This window comes from Carlito syrichta, unplaced genomic scaffold, assembly GCF_000164805.1.
Source record: "Carlito syrichta isolate Samal-C Ts95f unplaced genomic scaffold, Tarsius_syrichta-2.0.1 Scaffold308791, whole genome shotgun sequence".
NCBI lineage: Eukaryota > Metazoa > Chordata > Mammalia > Primates > Tarsiidae > Carlito > Carlito syrichta.
Window position 1 is genome coordinate 275,162 of NW_007252887.1, and position 26,378 is coordinate 301,539.

General features: G+C 35.6%; 1 protein-coding gene across 1 annotated transcript in view; it reads left to right on the plus strand.

Moving 5' to 3' along the window:
• ITGAV (integrin subunit alpha V) overlaps nt 1–26,378 on the plus strand; it is a 99,116-nt gene that overhangs the window by 68,754 nt on the left and 3,984 nt on the right. Inside the window, exons 16-30 of the mRNA XM_021716354.1 lie at nt 1,575–1,682; nt 3,985–4,043; nt 6,130–6,284; nt 8,884–9,021; nt 13,727–13,794; nt 15,041–15,188; nt 15,665–15,757; nt 17,486–17,565; nt 17,922–18,002; nt 18,437–18,542; nt 19,160–19,318; nt 20,224–20,337; nt 25,319–25,432; nt 25,535–25,642; nt 26,223–26,345. Coding sequence (XP_021572029.1) covers nt 1,575–1,682; nt 3,985–4,043; nt 6,130–6,284; nt 8,884–9,021; nt 13,727–13,794; nt 15,041–15,188; nt 15,665–15,757; nt 17,486–17,565; nt 17,922–18,002; nt 18,437–18,542; nt 19,160–19,318; nt 20,224–20,337; nt 25,319–25,432; nt 25,535–25,642; nt 26,223–26,345 — 1,654 coding nt within the window. The remainder of the gene's footprint in view (nt 1–1,574; nt 1,683–3,984; nt 4,044–6,129; nt 6,285–8,883; nt 9,022–13,726; nt 13,795–15,040; nt 15,189–15,664; nt 15,758–17,485; nt 17,566–17,921; nt 18,003–18,436; nt 18,543–19,159; nt 19,319–20,223; nt 20,338–25,318; nt 25,433–25,534; nt 25,643–26,222; nt 26,346–26,378) is intronic.

Sequence of the window (26,378 nt, forward strand, 5' to 3'; positions counted from 1 at the left end):
ATCCACTCACCTCAGCCTCCCAAGGCGCGGGATTACAGGCTGAGCCACTGAGCCCGGCTAAATGTGTTCTTTCTATTCAAAATTTGCTGCAGGCAAATTTCTTTTATTGACCCATAATAATTGTACATATTTCTAGAATACATGAGACATTTTGATGCATGCATACAACATAGAAATCAGGGTAATTGGGATATCCACCACCTCAAATATTTGTTTTTTCTTTGTGTTGGGAACATTCAAAATCCTCTCCTTGCTATTTTCAATATGCAATAATTATTGTTAGCTTGTCACCCTACTGTACTATTGAACCCTAGAAGTTATTCCTTCTGTTTAACTATATAAATATTATTTATATAAGGAGGTACCTAAGAGAAAGCTGTAGACTTCTTTATTCAGAAAGACATTCAGAATTTTCCCTCTTTGTCTTTTAAATTATGTTCAAAGGTATTTCCCTGGTTTTTCAATCTCTCTTTAAAAATTATATAGGTTTTCATTTTTCTGTAAGAGGCAGGAAATTGACCTGATGCTTGTGCCTCAGTATTCTGTGACTACAAGGGCAGTATGTAATGAATCCCAAAATGAATATTGTTATTAGAAAAATATGTATGAATTCATATGTCTTTATTTCCTAGCCTCATACATATTTCCAGTTATTCTCTGTATTTCACCAATTCCTCAGAATGAAGATCCCTTGGGATGCCTTAGAATATCAGCTGGCATCCCAAGTAGATGAAGATGTTTACACTTCTGTGGTCTGAGTTTACACATGGCAGGAAAACTAACATTGGTGTTGTGTAATGAAGTTTGTGATGGGTCAACTTAATTATAGCTGTAGGAGCCACATGTGTACTCACAGATTTCAGGGACTTATCATTTTTGAGATCTGAGCCTCTCATATTTTTATATAGGATTTAAACTTGTGAATCTGAACTTTGGAAAACTGCATTATTTAATTTGTCGTTTTAGTATTTTGAATTGCTGTTAATAAAGTAATACATGCATGTGGTCAAAATTTAAACAATACAGAAAGGAAATGCAATGAAATACATGTTTTCTCTTATACCAGTTACTAACTTATTAATATTTTCTACCAGAAATAGTCTATGCATTATAAAAAATTGTGTGTGTCTGTCTGTAGACACTGTTTGTACATTGTGGGACTTTTTCCTGTCCTATTAAAATCATATCTTAGGTATGTCTTAGAGATCTCCCCACATCAGCACAGATGGACTTGACAGCACTCATTTCCCCATGGTAGTGCACTGCACTAGGAAGATATCCCACCACTTATTAAACCGTCCTGCTTTAGTGGACTGAATTCAGATAGGCTGGTTAACTGTTCCAGTTTTCTTGGAACTGAGCAATTTTCCAGGATGCAGGAGTTTTGGTGTGTTAGGACAGTTAGGACAGTTCTGAGCAAACTAAGGTAACTGGTCATTTACATTTAGGTTGTTCTTTTTTCTGTTACAAACAGTGTTTTAGTAGACATTGCATTGTATATGCAGTGAAGGTGAACCTAAAATGCTTAGATCAATCAAACTTTTTCAATAACTTTTTTCTTTTTTTTAAACTAGGGCCCGACCAGTTATCACTGTAAATGCTGGCCTTGAAGTATACCCTAGCATTTTAAATCAAGACAATAAAACCTGCCCACTGCCTGGGACATCTCTCAAAGTTTCCTGGTAAGGGTATTTCTTCAGTATCAGTTATTATTGTGATTATTGATTCAATCATTGTAAGAACATTGAAAATGAAGATGGCAGGGTTGAAATATTGCTAAAACAGTCTCTGTAGGTACATTCTACTTTTATTTATAAATTGGATTATAGAAATAGTACTCCAAAGAAGATATGTGGAAGGCTCCAGAAATACTCCATAAACTGGTATAAAATTATTGTTAAAGAGTTATACATGGATGCCAGGCATGGTGGCTCACACTAATAATCCCGGTACTGTAGGAAGCCGAAATGAGAGAATTGCTTGAGGCCAGGAGTTTGAGACCAGCCTAGGCAACATAATGAGACCCTATCTCTACAGAAAATATACAATTTATCTAGACTTGGTGACATGAACCTTTATTTAAGTTATTTGGGAGGCTGAGGTCAGAGAGTTGCTTGAGCCCAGGAATTGGAGGCTGCAGTGAGCTATGACTGCACCACTGCACTCCTTGTATCCTGGGTGACAAAGCCAGACCCCATCTCTAAAAAATTAAAGCAAACATAAAAAAGCTGCATGGTCAGTGATTATTTTAAAAAATAATAAATATTTTCCAAAAAAAAAATATTTTCAAAAAGAAGAAAGAGCTAATATTATCTCAGAATTAATTAATATTTCATTCTAAACAGACTTGTGAACATTTAATTTTTTGAAAGATGTATTCTTTTTCAGATTTAATATCTGTGAATAACTGTAAAAATTATTTTGCTCTCATATATTGGTCTTTTACTTATTCCTTTACCAGTTTCATATATATATATATTTTTTTTTTAATGCGTTCAATGTCTGTATTCTTATAGTTCATTTTTCCTCTTTTCTTTCATTTGTATGTTGCTTTCATAATTTTTGCTCTATTTTCATTCTAGATTTTCTTTAAGTTGTTTCATACTTTACCTCAAAGTATTTAAAAATAAAATGTAGTAACTAGTTTATTTCTCATATGTGTCAAAATAAATATAAAATTAAAAATATTGACCCATATACTATTAAAATCACCATGAGTAAACCACTTTGGGAAATACTGCTCATGTTTCTTACACAGAAAAATTGCAGAAAACTTACACATGAAGAAGAGAAAAATTGATAGGAAAATTTTATTTTAAAAGTACTAATCCTCACTCATAAGCAGACCTTGAACAATTATCATAATACTGTAAGAGAGGGATTGGTAGTAGTGGAAAACTGCCAGAGGAGTGGAGGGGGATGGGGGGTGGGGTTGGCAGTAGTGGGAAACTGCTGGGAGGGGTGGTGTACCTCATCAACAAGGGTACCTGCATAATGAACATTTGTGTACATAACCCTGAATTGTACTCCACATTTTTAAAATGAAAAATGACAAATAAAAAGGATGGCAATTAATTGATACATTAAAAAAGTAATAAAATGAAAGTACAGATCAAATATATTTTCCTGAGTTTTTTTGGTTTTTGAATTTTTTTTAATGTTTTTGAATTATAACTATAGCTATTAAAATTCTGAAATTTTTATTTTTTATTGGATTACATTAAAAATTCAGTGATATTTGTTCTTCATTTTTATTGGTGGGAAATGAAATTGTTTTCAAGATTTTGGCTTTATGTTTTACTGCCTTTTTTCCTTCACTCACTCTGCAAATCTCTATGAAGTTGTCAATGATATGTTTATAATTATGCTAATCATCCAAAGACTTCAATGCACTTATTCAACAGTAGTTTTCATGATTTTTACTGTGACACGTAGTAAGAAACACATTTTGCATTGTAACCCAGTGAACACATAGATGTAATTAAATCAAGAGTTTCACAAAATCATACTTACCGTGAATAGTTAAGTCAGTTTTATTTATTTGATTTGTTTTTTTTAAGATGCTAGATGCAACTTATTAAACTGACTTCATAATCTGTTAATGAATTGTGGAAAACACCGCTCTAGAGGAACTTGTTAATTAAAGAAAACTCTGGTGGGTTCTTTTATTAAATGAAACGGTATTTTAAATATGAACTGTCATTCCCCTCATTTAGATTTATCCACAGGTTCTGTAAACTTGAGATGAAACTAGGAAGTTCTTTTCTTTCTCTCATCAGCGTACCATGAAAAATGTGCTTGAAATTCTGAAGGATGAGTTAGGTTAGTCTGTATAGTTTCATGTTTTAGGAATAATATTAAGGCATAGGTAAAAATATAAACTCTCACAATGTAAATAAATATTAGAAATGTGAGATTTGGGTGCTGATCAAAAATATGTCTAAACTGGATTATAGGATTTATATCTATTTTATTTTTCTGCAGTTTTAATGTCAGGTTCTGCTTAAAGGCAGATGGCAAAGGAGCACTTCCCAGGAAACTTAGTAAGTGTGCTATAAAAACTCATGTTTTAATGATGCTGCATACACAGTGCTTAAATATATTTTAGGATATTTGAATAATGACTCAAATTATTGCTACTGTTGTTTTTTATTTGAATGTTTATGCTTAAAGATTAAGATTGCAACATAAGTACTTTGGTAACTCCTAAGTCAATTCAGAAAAAATGCACTAATTTATGGACATTGTGAGCAAAATGGCCCACTGAATGGTAAACATATGGTCTTTAAAAGTTTAAGCATTGGCTGGGCTTGGTGGCTCAGCCTGTAATCCCAGCACTTTGGGAGGCCGAGGTGAGTGAATTGTCTGAGCCCGCGGGTTCGAGACCTGCCTGGGCAACTTGGTGACACCTCATCTCTACAATAAATAAAAAATTAACCAGGTGTGGTAGTGCGTGCCTGTAGTTCCAGCTACTTGGAAGGCTGAGGCAGAAGGATCACTGGAGCCCACAGGTCAAGGCTTCGGTGGCCGGGAGCCAGTCTAGGTGACAGAATGAGACTCCAATTCAAAAAAAAAAAAAAAAGTTTAAGCATTACCAGTGTGAGATAAGTGAACTCTGAGGGACATCTGGGTAATACCCAGATGGTCTAGTGAGAAGTTTATATTTTATATCTTGGGAAGACCCAGCAATCTCAGGAGTAGAGGCAATTTAAAAATAGTGAGGAGAAGTGTTCCATATTAAAAGAAAAAGAAAAAAGAAATAGGAGAAACAGTTAGAGCACCAAATATAATGGACACAGCAAATCATACAACTTCTTTCCTAAAATGGGTGATGTGGTCCTTAGAGCAAGTTTGGAGTGTTAACTAACTATTGTCAAGATTTGTCAGTGTGGTAGATAGTGACAAGTGCCAAGGAGTAGTAATAAAGCAGAACAGATGACTGAAACTATTGGGTGTGTGTTTGTGTGTGAAAGTTTACATAGGGCAACCAAGTAGAGGCCCACTAGAGATGACTTTTCAGTAAGACCTGAAGGAAGTGAGGGCGCTAGGGGATGTCTGGAGGAGTGTTTCACTCTGAGGAAATAGCAGTTTTGAGAATCCTGAAGCGGAGTGTTCTCGTGTTTGAGAAGCAGCAAGGAGGGCAATATGACTGAGTAGAATGGAACATGACACAAAATAACCCTGAACTTTTACCTACTTTTGAAATGAAGACCGTCATTTGGAGAGACTTGGAAACAGACTTGTGATTTTAAAGATTGTGTACTGTTTTAAGAAACTAAAGAATTGAATCTTAGAAGGCAATCATCCTAACAACTGTGCTTCAGACTGTTGGCTACATGTCCCCTTCAAGATGACTCTTGGCCTATTTCACTCTATTTGAGCACTTGCTTTCTGAGGGGCATATTTATATGAAAATTTGATAATGGAGGCCTCATTGGAGGCAGGAGTTGAAGTCATGCTTTCTCATTAAAGCGTTCAATATAATGGTAGGGGTACATAGTTATTAATTAAATACTTATTAATCAAAATCAGCAAGAGTCTTGCCACTTGGATTAATGGAGGAAATATTAATTCATGTTTTCATTCTCTGGACTTCTTCCTCTTAGTTTGAATTAAAAGACAAAATTTTTTCTTTCTCTGATAATTGGTTTACTACTATCATTCTTTGGAATAATATAATATGACTTACTTTGAGTGAAAGTCTGGTTAATTATTTAATTAATATTAAACATTTAGTCAAAATGAATATGTTGTCTCACTATAGTGTAAAGACATTGTTAATAAGGGAGGGATTGGCAGTCATTGGATACTGCCAGGAGATGGAAGGAGGGGGCAGGGTAGCATCACAAAAGGTACCTGGTCCTCAACCAGGGGAAGTGAGGGCCAGTTGCTGATCCAAACTTCACCTGCATGTAGCTTACTCGTGTAGCTAATCATTACTTGTACTCCACATATCTCTAATAAAAAACTTCATCCTTTAGTAATCAATAAAAAAGGCATTGTTAATAAATTAGAGGCAAATTACTTCCTAAGAAATAAATATCTCTGTTTACGTGAAAACCCTAGATATCTAGGACAGATAGGCGTTCATGAAGAATATGTTGGTTATAAATCCTTTGGTTTATATAGACTTCCAGGTGGAGCTTCTTTTGGATAAACTCAAGCAAAAGGGAGCAATTCGACGAGCACTGTTTCTCCACAACAGGTCCCCAGGTCACTCCAAGAACATGACAATTTCAAGAGGGGGACAGATGCAGTGTGAGGAACTGATAGCCTATCTGCGGGTAAGAGATATTTTCCACTCCATAATTTTTTTTGCAGTCATTTTTTTTCATGTAAGTAACTTTCAGTTTCTGTAAATTGGTATTAAGTCAAAAGGCAAAGCATAAGAAAACAAATTTGAGGAATTTTAGCTCTTTATAGTTTCAAACCTGAGTAATGGACTTCTACACCTGGCATATTGGATGTTCCAAATGACCTTTCTACAATAAAACTACTGAGTGAATTATGATAAACATACTTCTTAAATACTGCTGGACTCTTGAGATAGTATAAAAAAAAAAATCTCCTGAGTCCCAATAAGCAGTCAACTAAAAGAAAAGCAGTGGCCATATCTATATTGTGAGTTGTAAGCAAATGAATGAACCGGGGTTGCTGGCAAGAGGTGGAGCTTGGAGAGAGGGTGATAGTAATTTTAGACACCAGCACAGGTATTCAAACTCATCTGGGGCCTTCTGAAAGCCAAGGGTCTCAGCCTGAGACTCCTGCATTAGTCCTAGCTAGACACTTGCATGAGGCTGAAGTGTTTGCAGGACAGAGGTACACCCTGTTCTAGCCAGAGGAAATGCAAAGTCTCTTTGGAGGAGAGCAATCAGTATGGGTCCCATGACTTCCACAGATTAAATTCCATCAAAACCGAGTTAATTAGAAAAAAAAGCACTGAACACACAAGGAGACAAGCCACTAAAAGAAACAACAGATTTTAGATCTACAAAGGCATATCTAATTTCAATGTTCAAAGATACTGAAATTATCAGTTACAGAGCATAAACTTATTAAGATGTTTCAAGAAATAAAGGATGAAATTTTCCAAATAAGACAAAAGTATCATTTAAGATTTAGAGAAACACAATGTAATTGACAAGTTTGACTTAACAGACCTTTATAGAACCTGGCACCCAATAATTAGAGAGCAGAAAAATTGACCATGCATTGGCCATAAAGGAAGTCTAAATAGATTTCAAAAAAGTGGTATCATAGAAAATGTGCTATCTGATTACCATGCAGCTGTTAGAAATCAAAAAGATAAATTTGGAAATGTGCTTTTAATAAACTTGTGAATCAAAAATGAGATTGTGAAGGAAATTAACTTATAACTGAGTCATAATGAAGATATGACATACCAAGATGCGTAGGGTGTCACAGAAGCAGAATATAAAGGTAAATATGTAGCCTTAGATGCTGTTTAATTTAAATAAAGATAAGAAATGAAGAAAAGAATATCCCACAAAATTAGGAGTTAAAAAGGGACATAACTACAGATAAGGGAAGGTTTAAAATAATAAAATATGATGAATAACCTTGTGCTAATACATAGGAAAACTTAGACAAAACAGGGAAATTCTTAGAAAAACAAAACATAACTGCCATAAGATGAAATGGAAGACCAGAATAATCCTTTAATCGCTTAAAAAATGGAATTGGTAGTTAATCTTACACAAATGAAACACAAGGTCCGGGTGATTTTATAAGCAATATTTATTAAGTATTCAAAAATAAGATATCCAAATCTTAAGCGCTCTGAAAGAATAGAAAAACAAAATATTTTAATATTATTCTGTGAAAGTAGTGGATACCTGGACTATTCAAGGAAAGCACCAGAAGGAAGAATTTCATTCTAGTCTTATAACAGTTGTAAGATTACTAAGCTATTATAAGCCATCTTAATCCTAGCAGTTTATTGGAAAAGATAAATAGATCAAGTTGGATTTATCCTAGGATAGGTTAACATTAAAAGTCTAGAAATGTAATTTACCACATGAATAGACTGAAGAAGAAACATGAGACTGTCTTGAGTGCAAAAAAGGCTTTTGATTAAATTAAATAACTTCAAAATTTAAGAAACAAGCAAGACAAGTATCTCAAGTTATGCTATGAAGAAATGCAATCTTATGTTGAAGCAATATACCAATACCTATTAATTGGTCAAGGTGTAAATTGACAGAAACTCTTGTATGTTGCTGATGGCAGTGTGAATTGTTATGAAGACATTGGAAAATAATATGGTATTAACAGAGCTGACAGATATACCTGTCACTATGTGATAAGAATAATCAAATAACAATTTTGCATTAGCAAAAACTAAAACAGCCCCCAACATCCAAATAACATTCAATGGGAGAATAGGTTATAAATTAAACACGTCATTCCATTATTAAGCAAAAAAGGAAAAAGCAAAACTGAGAAACATATTATTTATAGATATATGAGATATAGTAAAACTATTGAAAGCAAACACGGGAATGGCAGACTTAAAATTTAGGGTAGTATTTACCTCTGAGAAGGCAGGCAAAGGGAAGAAAAGAGAAAGATATGTTTGAGTAGCTAAAGCAGTATCAGGAATGTTCTTGTTGTTATGCTGGGGTGTGTTTGGGTGCTCATTTTATTAACTTGTCTCATTTATTTTTATGTGAATCAAATATTATAATACAAAAATTGATTTAGATTTCTCACTTGATAATGATAATCTTCTTTTTGGATATTCTGTTCCTCCATAAGTATTATCTGGAGAATTTTGATTAGAATTGAAGGAGCAAGGGATGATTACAGTTGGTTTTAGATGTGTACTTAAGCATCATTAATTTAAAGCTTTTCCATTTCTAGGATGAATCTGAATTTAGAGACAAACTCACTCCAATTACTATTTTTATGGAGTATTGGTTGGATTATAGAACAGCTGCAGATACAACAGGCTTGAAACCCATTCTTAACCAGTTCACTCCTGCCAACATTAGTCGACAGGTATTGTTCTTTCTCAACTTATCACGATTTTATATTTTGATATTTTTTTAAAATCTTACAATTCACATTTTTAAAATATTTATAATCTTGGTTTATGTTTAATCAAAGTCAGAGGTGTAAGAATCTGAATTTTCAGATCAGTGATATTTAAAGCATCTCAGAACCTAGTGATCTGTAGAAAAAGAAACGGTCACATGTCATATACATATAAAATAATTGAAGGAAAACAACAAAGGGCCAGTTTATTTACGTAGTATTTTTTTAGTATTTTGCTAAATATTATTTTTATTTTTATTTTTATTTTTATTTTTTTGAGTTGGAGTCTCACTCTGTCGCCCTGACTGGAGTGCAGCGGCCGCTCCCGGCCACCGCAGCCTCGACCTGCTGGGCTCCAGCGATCCTTCCGCCTCAGCTCTCCAAGTAGCTGGAACTACAGGCACGCGCTACCACACCTGGCTAATTTTTTGATTTATTGTAGAGATGAGGTCTCACCAAGTTGCCAGGCGGATCTCAAGCCCGCGGGCTCAGGCAGTCCACTCACCTTGGCCTCCCAAGGGGCAGGATTACAGGCTGAGCCACCGAGCCTGGCTGCTAAATATCTTTGATATCTATGTTACTTTTGATATGCATTTCAATGGAAAAAATGTATATATACACACATATATGTATCCATAGTACATCATTCTTTTCATAAAATCAAAGCAACATAAAATTTCATAAAAACTGTAATTTGATTTTAGAAAATCCTATGTAAAGCCCATGCATTTAAATATTCTTACTGTATTTCCTATTTCTCCTTTTTTTATTACATGTTTATATTTTTAAATTAATATTTCTTCTTTCATAGTACTCTTTGCTCTAAATTCTGGTTGCCATTTCTTCTTTGTCTTCTTTTCTATGATCCCATAAGTTCTTTTTTATTTTTATTTTTTGAATTTGAGAAGACATTTATGGCGGCAACATAAAGCAAATTAAATTTTTTAATGTGTATGTGATTTTTATATTTCAACAATTTAATTTTATATTTCATTTTTCACATTAATAGTCATAGTATATGTGCCATTTTATTGTTTATTAATGTAGAACTTGCAACCATAGTTTAGTGTTAGTTTATATTCTTTTTAAAAATTTTTGGTGGATGCACACTATTATGCTGATTAATAACTTAATAATGAACATCTGAGCCTCCTAGGGTTTATCTTCAATATCATACTTTCTTTAAAAGTTAATTGTCACTTGTTCCTTTATATTATGTGCTTTGATATATGTGCAATGATAATTTTCTCTTTATAGTTTTAGAACTTTGGGGAATTTAAAAATTATTATTGTTACCATTACTTACGGAACTTACCAATCTCTTTAATGCCAATACCATTTTAAAGCCAGCTAATCAAGTAGGTGAACTATTGAAACCCCTTGGAAGGAAATAATCTCACTAATATTTGGCTTTCTTTTTTTGCCCTCTGATTCTCATCTTCATTATTTGAATCCTTTTTTTTTTTGTCTCCTTTGTGTCCAAATTAATTTCAACAGTGCTATTATTTACCTTTAGGCATCTTTTCTTCTATATTCTTAGCTTTATTATTTAGTCTTGTTTTTTTGTTAATTACCTACCCACCATTTTTATTATTTACAGTCGCCCCTTGGTATACACAGGAGATCGGTTCCAGGACCTCCTTTGTATAATCAGATCAGCCATACTCAAGTCCTGAAGTTGGCCCTCTGTATAGGCGGGCTTCACACCCCATTTTTGATCCACCTTTGGTTGAGAAAGGTCCACATATAAGTGGACCTGTGCCATTCAAAACTGTGTTATTTGAGGATCAACTGTGCTTTCTAAAATGGGTCCTTCATTTCATTTGCTATGTTACAAACTCTTCTATTGTACTCTCAGCTGTTCAATGGAAATATAGTGAACCACTTTTGTAATTTTTAATTTGCCAGTTAGCATTTTTAAAAAGGTGGAAAAATACAGGTGAAATTAATTGTGATAATATATCTGTATTGCTAGAGCTGCCATAACGAAGTATCACCAACTGGGTGATTTAAACAACAGAAAATTATTTTCTCACAATTCCAGAAGCTACAAGTCTGAGATCACGGTGTCATCAGGGATGGTTTCTTCTGAGGCCTCTCTCTTTGACTTGTAGATGGTCACCTTCCTGTGTGTTCACATGGTCTTCCCTTCATGTACATCTGTATCCTAACCTTCTCTTATTTTGAAGTTCCAGTCACTGGATTAGGGCCCACCCTTTTAAAAAAAAATCACTTTAACTTAATGATCTCTTTAAAGACCCTATCTCCAAATACAGTCACATTCTGAGATACTGGGAATTCAGCGTTTGAATTTGGGCTGGGAGGGGCTACACTTCAGCCTATAGCAATATCTAAAATATTTTTACTTCTGCTTGTAATCAATTTAGGCATTATCAGTGAAATATTTTGAATTCTATGTTTTTAATGTCTATAAAATTCAGAGTGTGGCCGGGGCAGTGACTCACACCTGGTAATCCCAGCACTTTGGGAGGCTGAATCAGGAGGATTGCTTGAATCCAGAAGTTCAAGACAAGCCTGGGCAACATAGCGAGACCTTGTCTCCACAAAAAATTTAAAAATTGCTGTGTGAGGTAGCATATGCCTATAGTCTAACAACTATTCAGGAGACTGAGGTGTGAGGATTGCCTGAACCCAGGAGGTAGAGGCTGCCAAGGCTTCTATGAGCTGTGATTGTGCCACTGCATTCCAGCCGTGAGATCCTGAATGAGATCCTGACTCAGAAAACAAACAAACAAACAAACAAGCAAATAAACAAATGAAATCCAGTGTGTTACACACAGCATATCTAAATTAAAATACTAGTTTCATTAGGATTTTTTTGTATTTAGAATTCATATAATTCACAGTTGAAGAAGTTGATTCACATACTCAAGATCTGCACACAGTAAGTTTGTCAGTAACATAAGTTCATCAGTAACTTCAGTTAAATCGCCTAAAATTTAAAAATCAGTTCCTCGGGAACACTAGGCCCATTTCAAATGCTCAAAAGCCACACATGGCTTGCAAGTGGCCTGCAATATTGGACGGTGCAGTTCTAGTTTCCCTTTCTGCACCTTAATTCTTTGGTGATAGAGATTTAGTGCTTTCCGCGGAGACAGTATTTTATTTCCTTCCATTTTCAATGTACGTGCATATTAAATTTTTACTGATACTCTGTGCGAGAGATGAAGTATATAACTGTAGAGATTTGGTTCTCTGGGCATGGAAGACATTGCTTTGTGCTTTTTCATTTCTGAAACTGTGTTTTCTGGTAGCATATTTTAATATTGTAGTTGCTCCAATGCCAGCTAAGTTATTTTTCTTCCTTGTAGAGAGACACTTAGCCAAATATCCCTTTATCACAGTTCTACTAATATTTTATACATATTACTCATTCCAGACTGTTATACGGACCTTATCACTAGTTTTTTAAATTAAAAATCCATTCTTTTTCTATTTTGTATTTTAAATATATGGGGTACAATTCAGGGCCAGGTATACAAATGCTTATTATGCTGATACCCTTGTTAATGAGGTAAAAATCCACTCTTTATTCCTGATTTAATTGAGCAGTGACTTATATGTGGCATGATGTAAAGAATCTCCATAAAATTCTTTTAATCTTCCTTATCATTCATTTTGTTTTGTTTTGAGGCTTATAGCAACTGCTTATATCTAGGTAATTGAATTAGTTCACATATATTTTTGGGTTTCCTCTCAGTTAAACTGGCAGTTGAAATTCCTACCATCTAATTTTATTCTGGATTATGTAACTTGGAAGTACACAGTCATCATCTTTTTCTTAAAGGATTCTGCTGTTCATTTTTCTTCTTTTAAATCCATTCTCTCTTGTTTTTGTCTGCCTGTGGGCCTGAAGCCCTGTGGATGTTAACAATAGACAAAGCAAAATGGCTTCATCTCTCTTTTCCCTTCTTCTTTTCTTAATTGTTGCATTTCTTCTTTCACACCCTGCCCGAGCTCCTCTGTTTTCTCCCACTATTTCTCTCTTTTGGAGTTTTTCATACTGCTCTCACTAGAGCATTCTCCTGGCCAGCTCCAGAAGGAAAGAAGTTCAGGCTTTTGCTTATTTCACTAGCTCTGATAGGCTGACAGTAATGTTTCTAGTTCCTTTTCTTTCATCTCTTTCCAAATGATCATGCACACTGGACTCATTTTGTCCAATTTTTCCCCTTCGATCTATCTGTCTGAATTGCTGCCCTATCTCTACAGCTTCGTATTCTTTCATTCTCCAGAACCCAGTTTCCATGATATTGGCAGAAGCACAGTTCAGATGAAAAATTCTACAAGTGAGTTTATTTTGCCCAAGAGCTTACAACTTAGCTAGCAGCAGAGTCAGAATGGACACTCATTTCTTGATGATTGCTTTCTCTTCCACATCAGTCTTCACTCTAAAATGATAACAGCGTAATTTGAGATAGAACCGAAAGGTTCCAAGTAATTGCATTATATCCTGTGAATGGTTTTCTTCTTTCTCATTCTTGACTGGCTGCACTGACCTGTTTCAAACTAAAAGGCCATGATCTCTTTTGCATTTAGGTATAAAACAAGCTGATGAATATACATAAATTTACACATGTATACATATATGTGTAACCATGTATGTATTGACATATGCTGCTTATGCAACCTGTATTGTCATTTTTTCTAGGCTCATATTCTACTTGACTGTGGGGAAGACAATGTCTGTAAACCCAAACTGGAAGTTTCTGTAGATAGGTAAGTTTGCTCGAAACAATAAGCAGTATAATAAGAAATTTAAATGGAAGAGCACATTTTTCTATTCAGAGTACTAGTATATCTTAATGAGAATTAGTTATATTGAAGGATAATGCATGATATTTAATCATAATAAGACTATCAATATTGAACTTCAAAAAATATTCACTGTATTTTCACTAGTTTCCTTGGTTAACAGATTGCCGTTCTGTCTACAACTTTGGGTGGTGTCATAAAGTAATATTATATAACTGTGAAGTACACTTCAGGCAGGGCTTGGTGGCTCAGCCTGTAATCCCAGCACTTTGGGAGGCCAAGGCTAGTGCCTGAGCCTGCAGGTTCAAGACCAGCCCGGGTAACTTGGCAGGACCTCGTCTCTACAATAAATAAAAAATTAGCCGGGTGTGGTAGCATGTACCTGTAGTTCTGGCTACTTGAAAGGCTGAGGCAGAAGGATTGCGGGAGCCCAGCCGGTCGATGCTGGGGTAGCTGTGAGCGTGCCACTGCACTCCAGCCTAGCCTGGGCGACGGAGTGAGACTCCAACTCAAAAAAATAAAATAAAATAAAGTACATTTCATTATAGATATACTTTTTTTTTTGAGTTGGAGTCTCACTCTGTCGCCCAGACTGGAGTGCAGTGGCTGCTCCCGGCTACCGCAGCCTCGACTTGCTGGGCTCCAGCGATGCTTCCGCCTCAGCCTTCCAAGTAGCCAGAATTACAGGCACACGCTATCATGCCCGGCTAATTTTTTGATTTATTGTAGAGATGAGGTCTCGCCTGCCCAGGCGGGTCTTGAACCCGTGGGCTCAGGCAATCCACTCACCTCAGCCTCCCAGGGCGCGGGATTACAGGTTGAGCCATTGAACCTGACTTAGATATACTTTTAACTCAAGGGATAGTCTTACCATTTTATAAGGTTATAAATTATATTGTGAGAAACATGACAGATGATTAGTTCAGCTTTTAGGAAAAATTAGAGAATTAAGTACATAAAATTACTTCAGTATTATGAGTAATAATGATATATTAGTGACATCAGTGTTTTCTTTTACTGAGAGAAGCATCAAATTTGTACTCAGTGTGCTATTTTCCATTTTCTATTGAGCTGTGAAGTACTCTTAAAATATTCTGAGACACTGCTGAATACATCGGTGCTGTCTGTGCATTTATCTTTTGTTTCTCTGAACAGTCATCTGCTCCCCATGTAGTTTTTTTTCTCAGTCTGGATTTGTGCTTACTTGTAGTGATCAAAAGAAGATCTATATTGGGGATGACAACCCTCTGACATTGATTGTAAAGGCCCAGAATCAAGGAGAAGGCGCCTATGAAGCCGAGCTCATTGTGTCCATCCCACCGCAGGCAGATTTCATCGGAGTTGTCCGAAACAGTGAGGTAAGCAAGCTGCCTCTAAAAATTGAAATGCACTCACAGTCTTATGAGCATTAAGGAGCTGGTCCCAAGTTGAGTGAGGCACAGGCTTAGCCATTCTATCTAAGTCTAAATTGCTAGACAATAGAGTGCCTATCTGATATAATTCCCCTCCAGCCTGATAGTTTGCATGTTGCATTGATAGTACATTTTTAGAATTGCCAGTTAAATGCCTGGAACTGAGGTCAGAATGATAAAGTGTCTTAGCCTGTCCATCACATTATCCGCCTGAGGCAATATGGTGATGTATCTGAGTTCCCCAGGGGTCTTTCAGAAACACTTTTACATTTCCACGTGGCAATGGTACTCAATTGTGACTTCTCCTTTATTTCAGCTTTACTCAAACAGATTTATTTGTCCTGTAGAAAAAGAAACTGAAATATCCAACCGCGTGATATTTTATTTCTTTCATATCCTTTTTTTTTTTTTGTCTATCAAAGGCCTTGGCAAGACTTTCCTGTGCATTTAAGACAGAAAACCAAACCCGCCAGGTGGTATGTGACCTTGGAAATCCAATGAAGGCTAGAACTCAAGTAAGGCATTTTAATTAAGTGGATGTTTTTTCTTCTACAAGCAGAACAGCATATTTTTCTCTGGGTTCTTAGTAATTTTTTAAAATTAAACATTTCAAAATAGTATTCATAAGTTGATTTTGAGTTAGATCTTAATGATTAGTGGAGTTTTGGTGGGTTTTAACTAAGATACTAAAATAATGGGTTGTGCTATTACACCATATTCAATAAGCTGCTCTTCACACTGCCTTCAGCTTGGTAAGGGGATGAGAACATGATTTAAACTAAGGACTGAAATTATAATTTTGGTATTTTAAACTGATGCTTTAATGGATCCTCAAAAGCCACTCTGGCAAAGACTGTCATACTTAGGTGACATTGAGTTACCTCCTTTTTCTTTTTGTAGAGATACGGTCTCACTGCGTCACCTAAGTGTGCAGTGATGTGATCATAGCTCACCATAACCTTGACCTCCTGGGCTTAAATAATCCTTCTGCCCCAGCCTCTCAAGTAGCTGATACTACAGGCATATGCCATCACACCCAGTTAAGTTTTAAATTTTTTGTACAGTTGGTGTCTCACTGTGTTGCCCAGGTTGTTCTCCAACTCCTGTGCACATGAGATCCTCTTTCCTTAGCCTCCCAAAGTGCTGGGATTATAAGCATGAGCCACCACAGCCCACCAACTTCATTAACATGAAACCCTATATTATAGGTCCCACACAGAGGATCAAAGAGAAGTTTAGTTGGATCAGGCTCCCCTTCAGATGGTGGAGCAGAGAGCCCAGGAAAACAATGACTCGCTTTCTAAATCCTTTAAAAAGTCAACAAAATATTCATTGTAGAATTCCTAGAATCGAGGGGAAAAAATGGCAGTATATGCCATGTGACTTTTTCAATAGAATTTATTTAATTTAATGGCACATGGATACTGGCAATTTGAAGATCTGTGTTAATATGGGGCTAAATGTTCAATGTTTCTTTAGGTGTATTTTCCATTAAAAGTCATTATTGTTTCTAGACATATGGTATCTTAGGGAAGGGAGTTTGAACAGAGTACCCTAAGTTAGGTGAACACGCCTTATTTCCTCTCCTATTCTCGTTCCTCTCTTTCTTGCTCATGGCTCAGTCAGTGTAGATGATTCTTGGTTATTCCAGCGACTAACCAGGAGGTGGTTTGCAAGAAGTACTATTTTTGTGTGTCACTTTTATGATCTCCAAGAAGCCTGTGCCTTATGTATCAATTGTTTTCTTTAAAATCTATCAATTTTCTACCTGTAGGAGTTAGGATGTTTGGCGTTGGGGGGCTGTGAGAGGTGTGAGGAGGAATTCTGGTTCTGGCCCTACTGATGACTTCTTTAACCAGTTCTCTTATTCTTTAAACCATCCATTTCTTCCTTCCTGGCCCACCAACACAGCACAGTTCAGTTGTGAACTTCCTATTACCAAATCATTGTGCCTAGTTACTGTACTTTTATTGAATCAACAGATATTTACTTTTGCATTTTTTGAAAGATAGTTAATATTATAAGGAGGTCTAATTATAATGAATAATTGTTGTTAACCAGACTCTGTTATGGATTGGCCCAAATGTCTTAAATAAAAGAGATTCATTAGAAAATCAGGTTTAATTATCTTTTGTTCACTTTTATTGTAAGTTCAAGAAAACCCTATTTTAGGACATTCTTTTTTATTTGGACATTGCATTTGAAAGTTCACTAACATTACCATCTTTTGCTCTCTCCTTCAGCTCTTAGCTGGTCTTCGTTTTAGTGTACACCAGCAATCAGAGATGGATACCTCTGTGAAATTTGACTTACAGATCCAAAGGTATGAAAACAACTCACATTAGCTTATAAAACCTATTGAGAAGGTCTAATTTGCTATAAATGTATTATATAATATCTTTCAATATTATAGAATAGCACAGACTAAAATTTCAGTACTTTATTATGGCATTTTAAAATCATAAGGATAGTTTTGTCAGTTTTGCATTTGTAAAGCAAAATTAAAAATTAGGAAATAAAACTTGACTATCTTTTTGAGAGTAAATGCTAATGAAAATCATTTTTGACTGATAAGCTATTTATTTGGTGCTTTTAATTTACTCATTTATAGTTTCACTCGGTTTGCCTCTCTATGATGTTGATGGTGGCCATTCATTCCTTAAATGTTTTCTTTTTCAGCTCGAATCTTTTTGACAAAGTAAGCCCAGTTGTGTCTTACAGAGTTGACCTTGCTGTTTTAGCTGCCGTTGAAATAAGAGGGTCAGTATGATTACTAAGTTGAGTATCTCATGATTGCTTTTTAAAGGGAACTACCAGCCCCTAGCTTCTGGTCAGTAGACGTACACGGTTATTGGTGATTTTTACTAGGGCAGTAGCTTCTGTAGAAATAAGGTCCTGGGCATGTTCCAAAGCCCCAGACACTGGGTTTTCCTCTGAAAACGAATAAGACATGGCAACAACAGGCACAAAATAAATTTATCAAACTTTTACACAAACTGACTTGTCAGTGCACCTGTTACATGTAAATTTAACCACATCAGTTTCTGTGCATGTGTGCATTCACTAGTTTTTACTTTTAAAGTAATTTTGTTACTAGATCTAATTTTTGTTCATTTGAATATGGGGTACTTTTGGAAGTGAACTGAGTCTATCATTTTAATATTCACAGTAGGTTTTCTTTGGTCGTTGTTTAGAGTCTCAAGTCCTGATCATATCTTCCTTCCAATTCCAAATTGGGAGCACAAGGAGAACCCAGAGACTGAAGAAGATGTTGGGCCGGTTGTTCAGCACATCTATGAGGTTGGCAGCTGTTGGAGTTGATCCAGACCTAGTGAGAGGGCCAACAGAGAGGAACAGCTAAACTACTTTTAACAAAATATTCAGTGTCATTTTTATGTAAACTCTGCATAGGTTAAGTGTATATCAGAGATTTCCCTATTCTTAAGTTTATTTTTATTTGACAAATAGCTTTAAGTGTTTAAAGAAAGCAATTCATGTAATTTGTTCTTTAAAAACAATGAGTTGTGCTTGAATAAAAGAAATAAGTCATTGGGTACTTTCTCATGGGCATTTTGTAGTTCTGACTAAAAATTGAAAATGCCTGTGGCAAATACCAAAATTTTGTTTCCCTAAGAAGAAAATTTTCTTTGTCATCTTTCATCATTATAAGGACTTTTAAATATGTTCCTCTTTTGTTTATATTTTCCCTGCTGGTGCATACTGCTCTGCTTTAGAGATAAATGTTGAGTTTGATCTCCTCATAAAAATGATCATGTTGTAATATGAGAGTCTAATTGTGGAAACTCTGCTGCTGTTCAAATCCTGTTGCTAATATGATTTCTAAAGTTGATGTAGGAGAATGATTATAGAATCGAGTTTTACACAAGGTATATATATATTTTCTTTTTTCTCCTTAGCTGAGAAATAACGGACCAAGTTCATTCAGCAAGGCAATGCTCCATCTCCAGTGGCCTTACAAATTTAACAATAACACTTTGTTGTACATCATGCATTATGATATTGATGGACCAATGAACTGCACCTCAGACATGGAGATCAACCCTCTGAGGATTAAGGTGATTTGCTTAATAGTAGCTCTTCAATATGATAGTATTTTATTGCTTGCTTTTAAGTCTATAAAATAAATGCATGAAACAAGACAACTATTTTAATACAAAAACCTGCTCTGCAAAATGTATTTTTGTTCATAGCTAGTATATTAATTATTAGATATTTGTATAATGGGCAATAATTAATTATGTGAAGTCCTAGTGAGCCATATCTTTATGGAGCATTTTTTTGAGTCTTTTCTTTTTCTTTTCTTTTCTTTTCTTTTCGAGTCAGACTCTCACTCTGCTCTATTGCCCAGGCTCGAGTGCAGTGGCACCATCATGGCTCACGACAGCCTTGACCTCCTAGACTTAGGTGGTCCTTACATTTGAGCCTCCTGAGTAGCTGGGACTATAGGCATGCACTACCATGCCCGGCTAATTTTTATTTATTTTTAAATTTTTTTGTACAGATGAGGTCTCACTTCGTTACCCAGGCTGGTCTCAAACTCCTGAGCTAAAGTGACCCCCCCCGCCTTGGCCTTCCAAAGTGGTGGGATTACAGACGTGAGCTACCATACCTGGCTTTTTATGGAGTATATAGTGAGCCTTCAGGAGATACTGTTAAGTGACTCAGTTTGACCTTGGCTCCATCTCATAGTGGTTTATTCATTGTATTATATTGTCTCAAGGGTGTTTTGTTGTTGGAATGTCTGTCTTTGGGATAAGGTATGCCATTTTATGTGTAACTCTTTTAATTTACATGACCCAGAAAAATGTCATTTTTTAATATACTTTTGGCTATAGTGTTTTTCATCTTAGCAATAAATTTACATAAGAAACTATGGTACTATATGGTCTTTGTCAAAATGTCAGTGTAAAATGTTTTCTATTATTACTTACCACCATTTTACTAATTTTATTAATCCTAGATTTCATCTTTGCAAACAACTGAAAAGAATGACACAGTTGCTGGGCAAGGTGACCGGAACCATCTCATCACTAAGCGGGATCTTGTCCTCAGTGAAGGAGATATTCACACTTTGGTAAATGCCATTTCAAGTACATGCACCATAAAAATTTAAAAGACATGATTATAGGACTGATGCCAAAGAACATTTCAAAAATAACAGCTGTACTTGGAAAAACCGAATATATTTTTATACCATTCAGTCCTCTTACTTTTCTTTTTCCTAGTCAAGTCAATGCCAGATTTTCTTCAAATGATCTGTCTTTGTTGCTTGCTAATAAAAATATTTTATGTTCCAAATTAATCTTCTGACTGTACTCCTTTAACTGACCTTTTCTTAGCTTCCCCTTATCTTTGAGGCTTTAGTGCAATATTGCAGGATAACCTGAAAGGCCCCAACAAAAATATATTGGAAAAACAATTCATATTCTGTTCTGTTGAGTCAACCTATATAATAACTATAATGTGTTGAAGGGGCTTATCATTTAAATTTTGAAAATTAGTAGGTCAGAAGTCATCAGCAAGTAGAGAACCTGTTATATAGTGTTTCTGCTCAATAGTGATCACCAGTTACTTTTATATCACCAAATTTTGTATTTCTTCTTAGTACTCATCCAGTTTAGCTGCTCAATGATTTTTGGCTTACTTAATCATTTTTGTGTTCTGATTCTCTATCTGCAACCATTAGCTACTTTTTCTTTTTTTTTTAAATTTTAGAGTTGTGGGGGTTTACTATATAAGTAGGGTCATGCAGGTAAAGTATGGGCTTCTAGCTGGCCCTCTCTCCCCCTGATAGCGGACACGTACCCAGTGTGTTGCCATATACCCCTCTCCCTCCCTATTAACTACTTCTTAATCTCCACGTTCATACCTCTAAACTCTAGAGTATTCCAGGTCTCAGGTTTTTTTCTCTGCTCCACCTACATTCACTCACTAGATCTGTGCTGTTCAATATTGTAGACACCAGCCACATTTCAAGTAGCTACTTGAGGCTAGTGGCTCCCTGTCAGGCAGTATAGCTATCTCTATATTGATGATTTCCATCATAATAGAAAGTTTTATTGGACAGTGTTACACTAGATGATTTTATTGACTCTCACGGCTGTAAATATCATTTGATGCCTTTGATTTATATTTTCCATCTGATCTTCTGCGTTGAACTCCACACCACAATATCCTACTGCCTACTAGAACTCCTTTTAAATATCTAATGGGAATGTCAAATTTAATTCTAAAAGTATACCCTTGCGTTTCCCCAGCTCTTCTCCTTCTACAGTGTTCCACATTTTAGTGAATATCAACTCTTATTCTCTTGTCTAAAACCTCACGCTTGATGCTTGATCCCGCTTTCTTTCAAACCTCACATCCTGTATTTCATAAAATGTGTTCAATATCTACTTTGAAAATACCCAAAATATGGCTTCTTCTCATCAGTTCCATCACTGCCACAACCTAACCCAAGAGCCACTTTCCTTTCTCACTTGGGTTATTGCCAAGTGTCTAGTTGGTCTCTGTAATTTTCACTTTTCTTCTCACTACAGCTTATTTGCCACACAGAGCCACAGAGATCCTTTTAAATATAGGTCAGGTCATGTCCAGCCAGTGCCTTCCCATCTAACTCAGAGAAAAAGCCGGAGCCTACAGTGGCTCTTAAGTCAAATAGGGTCTGGGCCCTTCTTGCCTCTCTCTCTGCGTTTCTTTCTCTGCCCCTGCCATTCACCACCTTGCTTTTCACAGGACAGATAGCCCCAAGTATATTTCTCACTTCAGGCTTTGAAAAATGGCTTTTCCATCTGCCTGGAATCCTCTTTGTTCCTCTTTGTTCAGATATCTCTATGACTTACTTTCCCATATTCTTCTAATATCCTAGAATGTCAAATTATGGCATGACTTCCTCGTCCTACCCATGTGAAGTGAAACTGCCTTCTATTCTACCCCACACCCCACTTATAATCCTGCTTGCACCCCTATCCTACTGTAGAACTGTGGTTTTTTTCAACTGAGAAAAAAGTAACATAAAATTCACCATTTTAACAATTTTAATGTGCATATTCTAGTGTTTCTTAGTATAGTCACAACATTGTACAACCATTACCAATATAATTCCAAGCATTTCTGTCACCCCAAAAAAGAAATGCTCTAGTACCCATTAGTCCAAGTCTCTCCCATTCCCCTCTGTTACCAATGCCGGATGACCACTAATCTACTTACCTACTGATTTGCCTATTCTGGACATTTCATATACATGTCACATATATAGCATCATACAATATGTGGCCTTTTTTGTCTTGGCTTCTTTTACTTTTCAAGATTGATCCATGTTGTTGTATGTATTAGTATTAGTGCTTCATTTATTTTTTATGACTGATTAATATTCCTTTGTGTGGGTACCCCTTTTGTTTATCCATTCATCAGTTGATGAGCATTTGGGTTTTTTGTTCTTTTTATGTATTTTGAATAGTACTGCTGTGAACATTCATTCACAAGTTTTTGTGTAAGCATATTTTTTTTAATTCTCTTGGGAATAAACCCAGAAGTGAAATTGCTGAGTCACATGGAAACTGTGTGTTAATTATTTGAGGAGCTGCCAAATTGTTTTCCAAAGTGGCTGCACTATTTTACAGTCCTTACTAGCAATGTGTGAGAATTCCATTTTCTCCACAACCTTGCTAACACTTGTTATTGTCTGTTTTTGTTTGTTAATTTTCTTAGTCATCCTAGAGTTATCATTGTGATTTTTTATGCATTTCCCTATTGACTGATGGTGTTCAGCATCTTTTCATTTGTAGATCTTCTTTGGAGAAATGTCTATTCAAATTCCTTTTCCATTTTAAAATTGGGTTGTTTGCCTTTAACTGTGGAATTATAGAATTCTTTATATATTCTGGATACTATCTTTCTCAGATATATGATTGCATATATTTTCTCTCATTCTATGTGAATTGTCTTTTCACTTGCTTGATAGTATCTTTTGTTGCATAAATTTTAAATTTAATTTATCTGTATCTTCTTTTGTTACTTGTACTTTTAAAAAAATATGACAAAACTTCCTAAACTGACAGCAAAGGTCATGAAGATTGACACATAGGTTTGTGTTTTTTTAAATAAGTTTTACATTTACGGCTCTTGTATTTACATCTGTGATTCATTTTGAGTTAATTTTTGTATTTGGTGTGAGGAAGGAGTTCAGATGGATTCTTTTGTATGTGGCTATGTATTTGTTCCAACATCATTTGATGAAAAGACTATTATGTTTCCTCTTAAATGGTCCTGGCAGTCTTGTTGAAAGCAAATTGTCCATAGATATACGGGTTTATTTCTGGACTCAATTCTGTTCCATTTGCCTATATGTGCACCCTTACTGCCAGTAACCAAATTGTTTTGATTATTGTAGGTCTGCAGTAAGTTTTGAAACTGAAAAGTGTGAACATATTTTCTTCTTTTTAAAGATTGCTTGACTATTTGGGGTCCCTTGCAATTTCACATGAGTTTTAAGATTAGCTTGTCCATTTCTGCAAAAAAAAAGGTAGTTGGAATTTTGATACCAATTTTCTTAAGTCAGTCTGTCAATTTAGGGAGTTTTGCTGTCTTAACAATGTAGCATCTTTCAGTCCATGCACATTGCAATGTCTTTCTGTTTATCTAGTATTCTTTAGTTTCTTTCAGTAATATTTTGTAATTTTCAGTGTACTAGTCTTGCTCTCCCTTTGTTAAACTTGTTCATTGTATTTTATTCTTTTTTTTTTTTTTGAGTTGGAGTCTTATTCTGTTGCCCAGACTGGAGTGCAGTGGCCGCTCCCGGCCACCGCAGCCCCGACCTGCTGGGCTCCGGCGATCCTTCCACCTGAGCCTTCCAAGTAGCTGGAACTACAGGCGTGTGCTACCATGCCCAGCTAATTTTTGATTTATTGTAGAGATGAGGTCTCGCCAAGTTGCCCAGGCGGGTCTCGAACCCGCGGGCTCAGGCAATCCACTCACCTCAGCCTCCCAAAGGCACGGGATTACAGGCTGAGCCACCGAGCCTGGCTATATTTTATTCTTTTCAATGCTGTTTTAAATGGACTTGTTTTCTTAATATTCTTTTTGCATTTCTCATTGCTTGTGTGTGGAAATGCAGGTCTTCTTGTATATTGATCTTGTATCCTGTACCTTTTCTGTATTTGTGTATTAGCTCTAACCATTTTAGTATGGATTATTTAGTGTTTTCTATATTTAAGTTCCTGTCATCTGTGAAGAGATAGCTTTATTTCATCCTTTCCAATCTAGGTACCTTTTGTTATCTATCTATCTATCTATCTATCCATCCCTCTATTTATTTAGCTTAATTACACTGGCTAGAACCTTCTGTGCAATGTTAAGTAGAAGTGGCATGATCTTGTCTTGTTACTGATCTTAGTGGGAAAGTATCCAATCTTTCACTATTAAGTATGATATTAGCTGTGAGCTTTTCATAGATGCCCTTTACCGGGTTTAGGAAGCTCTCTTCTATTTCTGTTCGTTAGCAGGTGGAACCACTAACTGGACAGCATTGTTGGGTACACACATGACATGTGTAATACAGTGTGACCAGCACATAGAAGTGGTGACCATTTGTTTCCTTTGGCTGCCAGCCTTCAATTTACTGATGAAAACACTAACTATAGCAAAGGCCATCAGCATGCCATTTGATTTCTATAGGTCCTATGTGGAAAAGCCATTAGGAATTCACTGTTTCCTCTTTTGTTACATGGAAATTTTCATATCTTACAAATATCACCATGCTCTGAGTTTGCCTAAAGAATACTGAGTTCTAGCCATAAAATAATTATTTCAGTGTTAATAGATTTTACCCTTCTATAACAAATCACACTCAAACTAACCTTCCTAACAAAAAATGTTAATAGGCTCAACTGTTAGCCTGTTTATTTTAACCATTATTCCTACAAGACAAAAGAATCTGGATCATCTCTCTTTGCTCTTCACGTTAACAAAAAAAGGAAAAAAATTGGCATTTATTTCAAATGTCAAAGAGATGATAGAATGACCTTTCCATGTAAGTAAAGCATTTGTCTTGGCAGGGTTGTGGAATTGCTCAGTGCTTGAAGATTGTCTGCCAGGTTGGGCGACTAGACAGAGGGAAGAGTGCGATTCTGTATGTCAAGTCTCTGCTATGGACTGAGACCTTTATGAATGTAAGTAGATGGATGCAGTATTTAGCAATCGCACTCAAGTTTTTTGAAGATGTCAAAAAGGGCTGACATCTGGGAAATCATCTCATTGTTATTTCCATGCAGAAGGAAAATCAGAATCATTCCTATTCTCTGAAGTCATCAGCTTCATTTAATGTCATAGAATTTCCTTATAAGAACCTTCCAATTGAGGATATCGTCAACTCCACCTTAGTAAGTCATTGATTTAGGGAAGTGTAATAAATTCCCATGCTGTAGATGTTTTTATTTTGTTTTAAAAAGTGGCAGCTTAACTGTCAACACTTTCAAGTAACAGAATTATTTGATAGGATTATGACATAGTTTAATATTATTACTTTACTCCTCCACCCCAGCATTATTAAGGGTAGATCTTTTACTTTGGTGTCTTGTTCTATGTAAGATTTCTTAGTATATACTAAATTAATTATATTTATGAAATTTTAGGTATTTTTCTTCACAGTTAGGAAATTAGAAATTAATTGCAACAAATGAGGCATTTTGAAGATCTTTAAAGGTTAATAATGTGTCAGTACATCATAAGCTGGATGGATTATTTAAAAATTATTTCAGATGCAGCCAAAAGATAACCTGTCATTGGGATTTTTTTTACATGTGTGTATATGCTGTTGATATCGAACATAAGATCACTGAATTATCATATGCAAGGAAAGAATGCAATGTGAATACCATTAAAAAAATACAATAGTCACTCAAATATTTTTGGGTTAAATCAGTGAACTCTTTAAAACTAAAAATCTTTTTTCCTTCATAGGTTACCACTAATGTCACCTGGGGCATTCAGCCGGCACCCATGCCTGTGCCTGTGTGGGTGATCATTTTAGCAGTTCTGGCGGGATTGTTGTTATTGGCTGTTTTGGTATTTGTAATGTACAGGGTAAGTAATAGACTGAGAAAGAGAGGGAAAGAG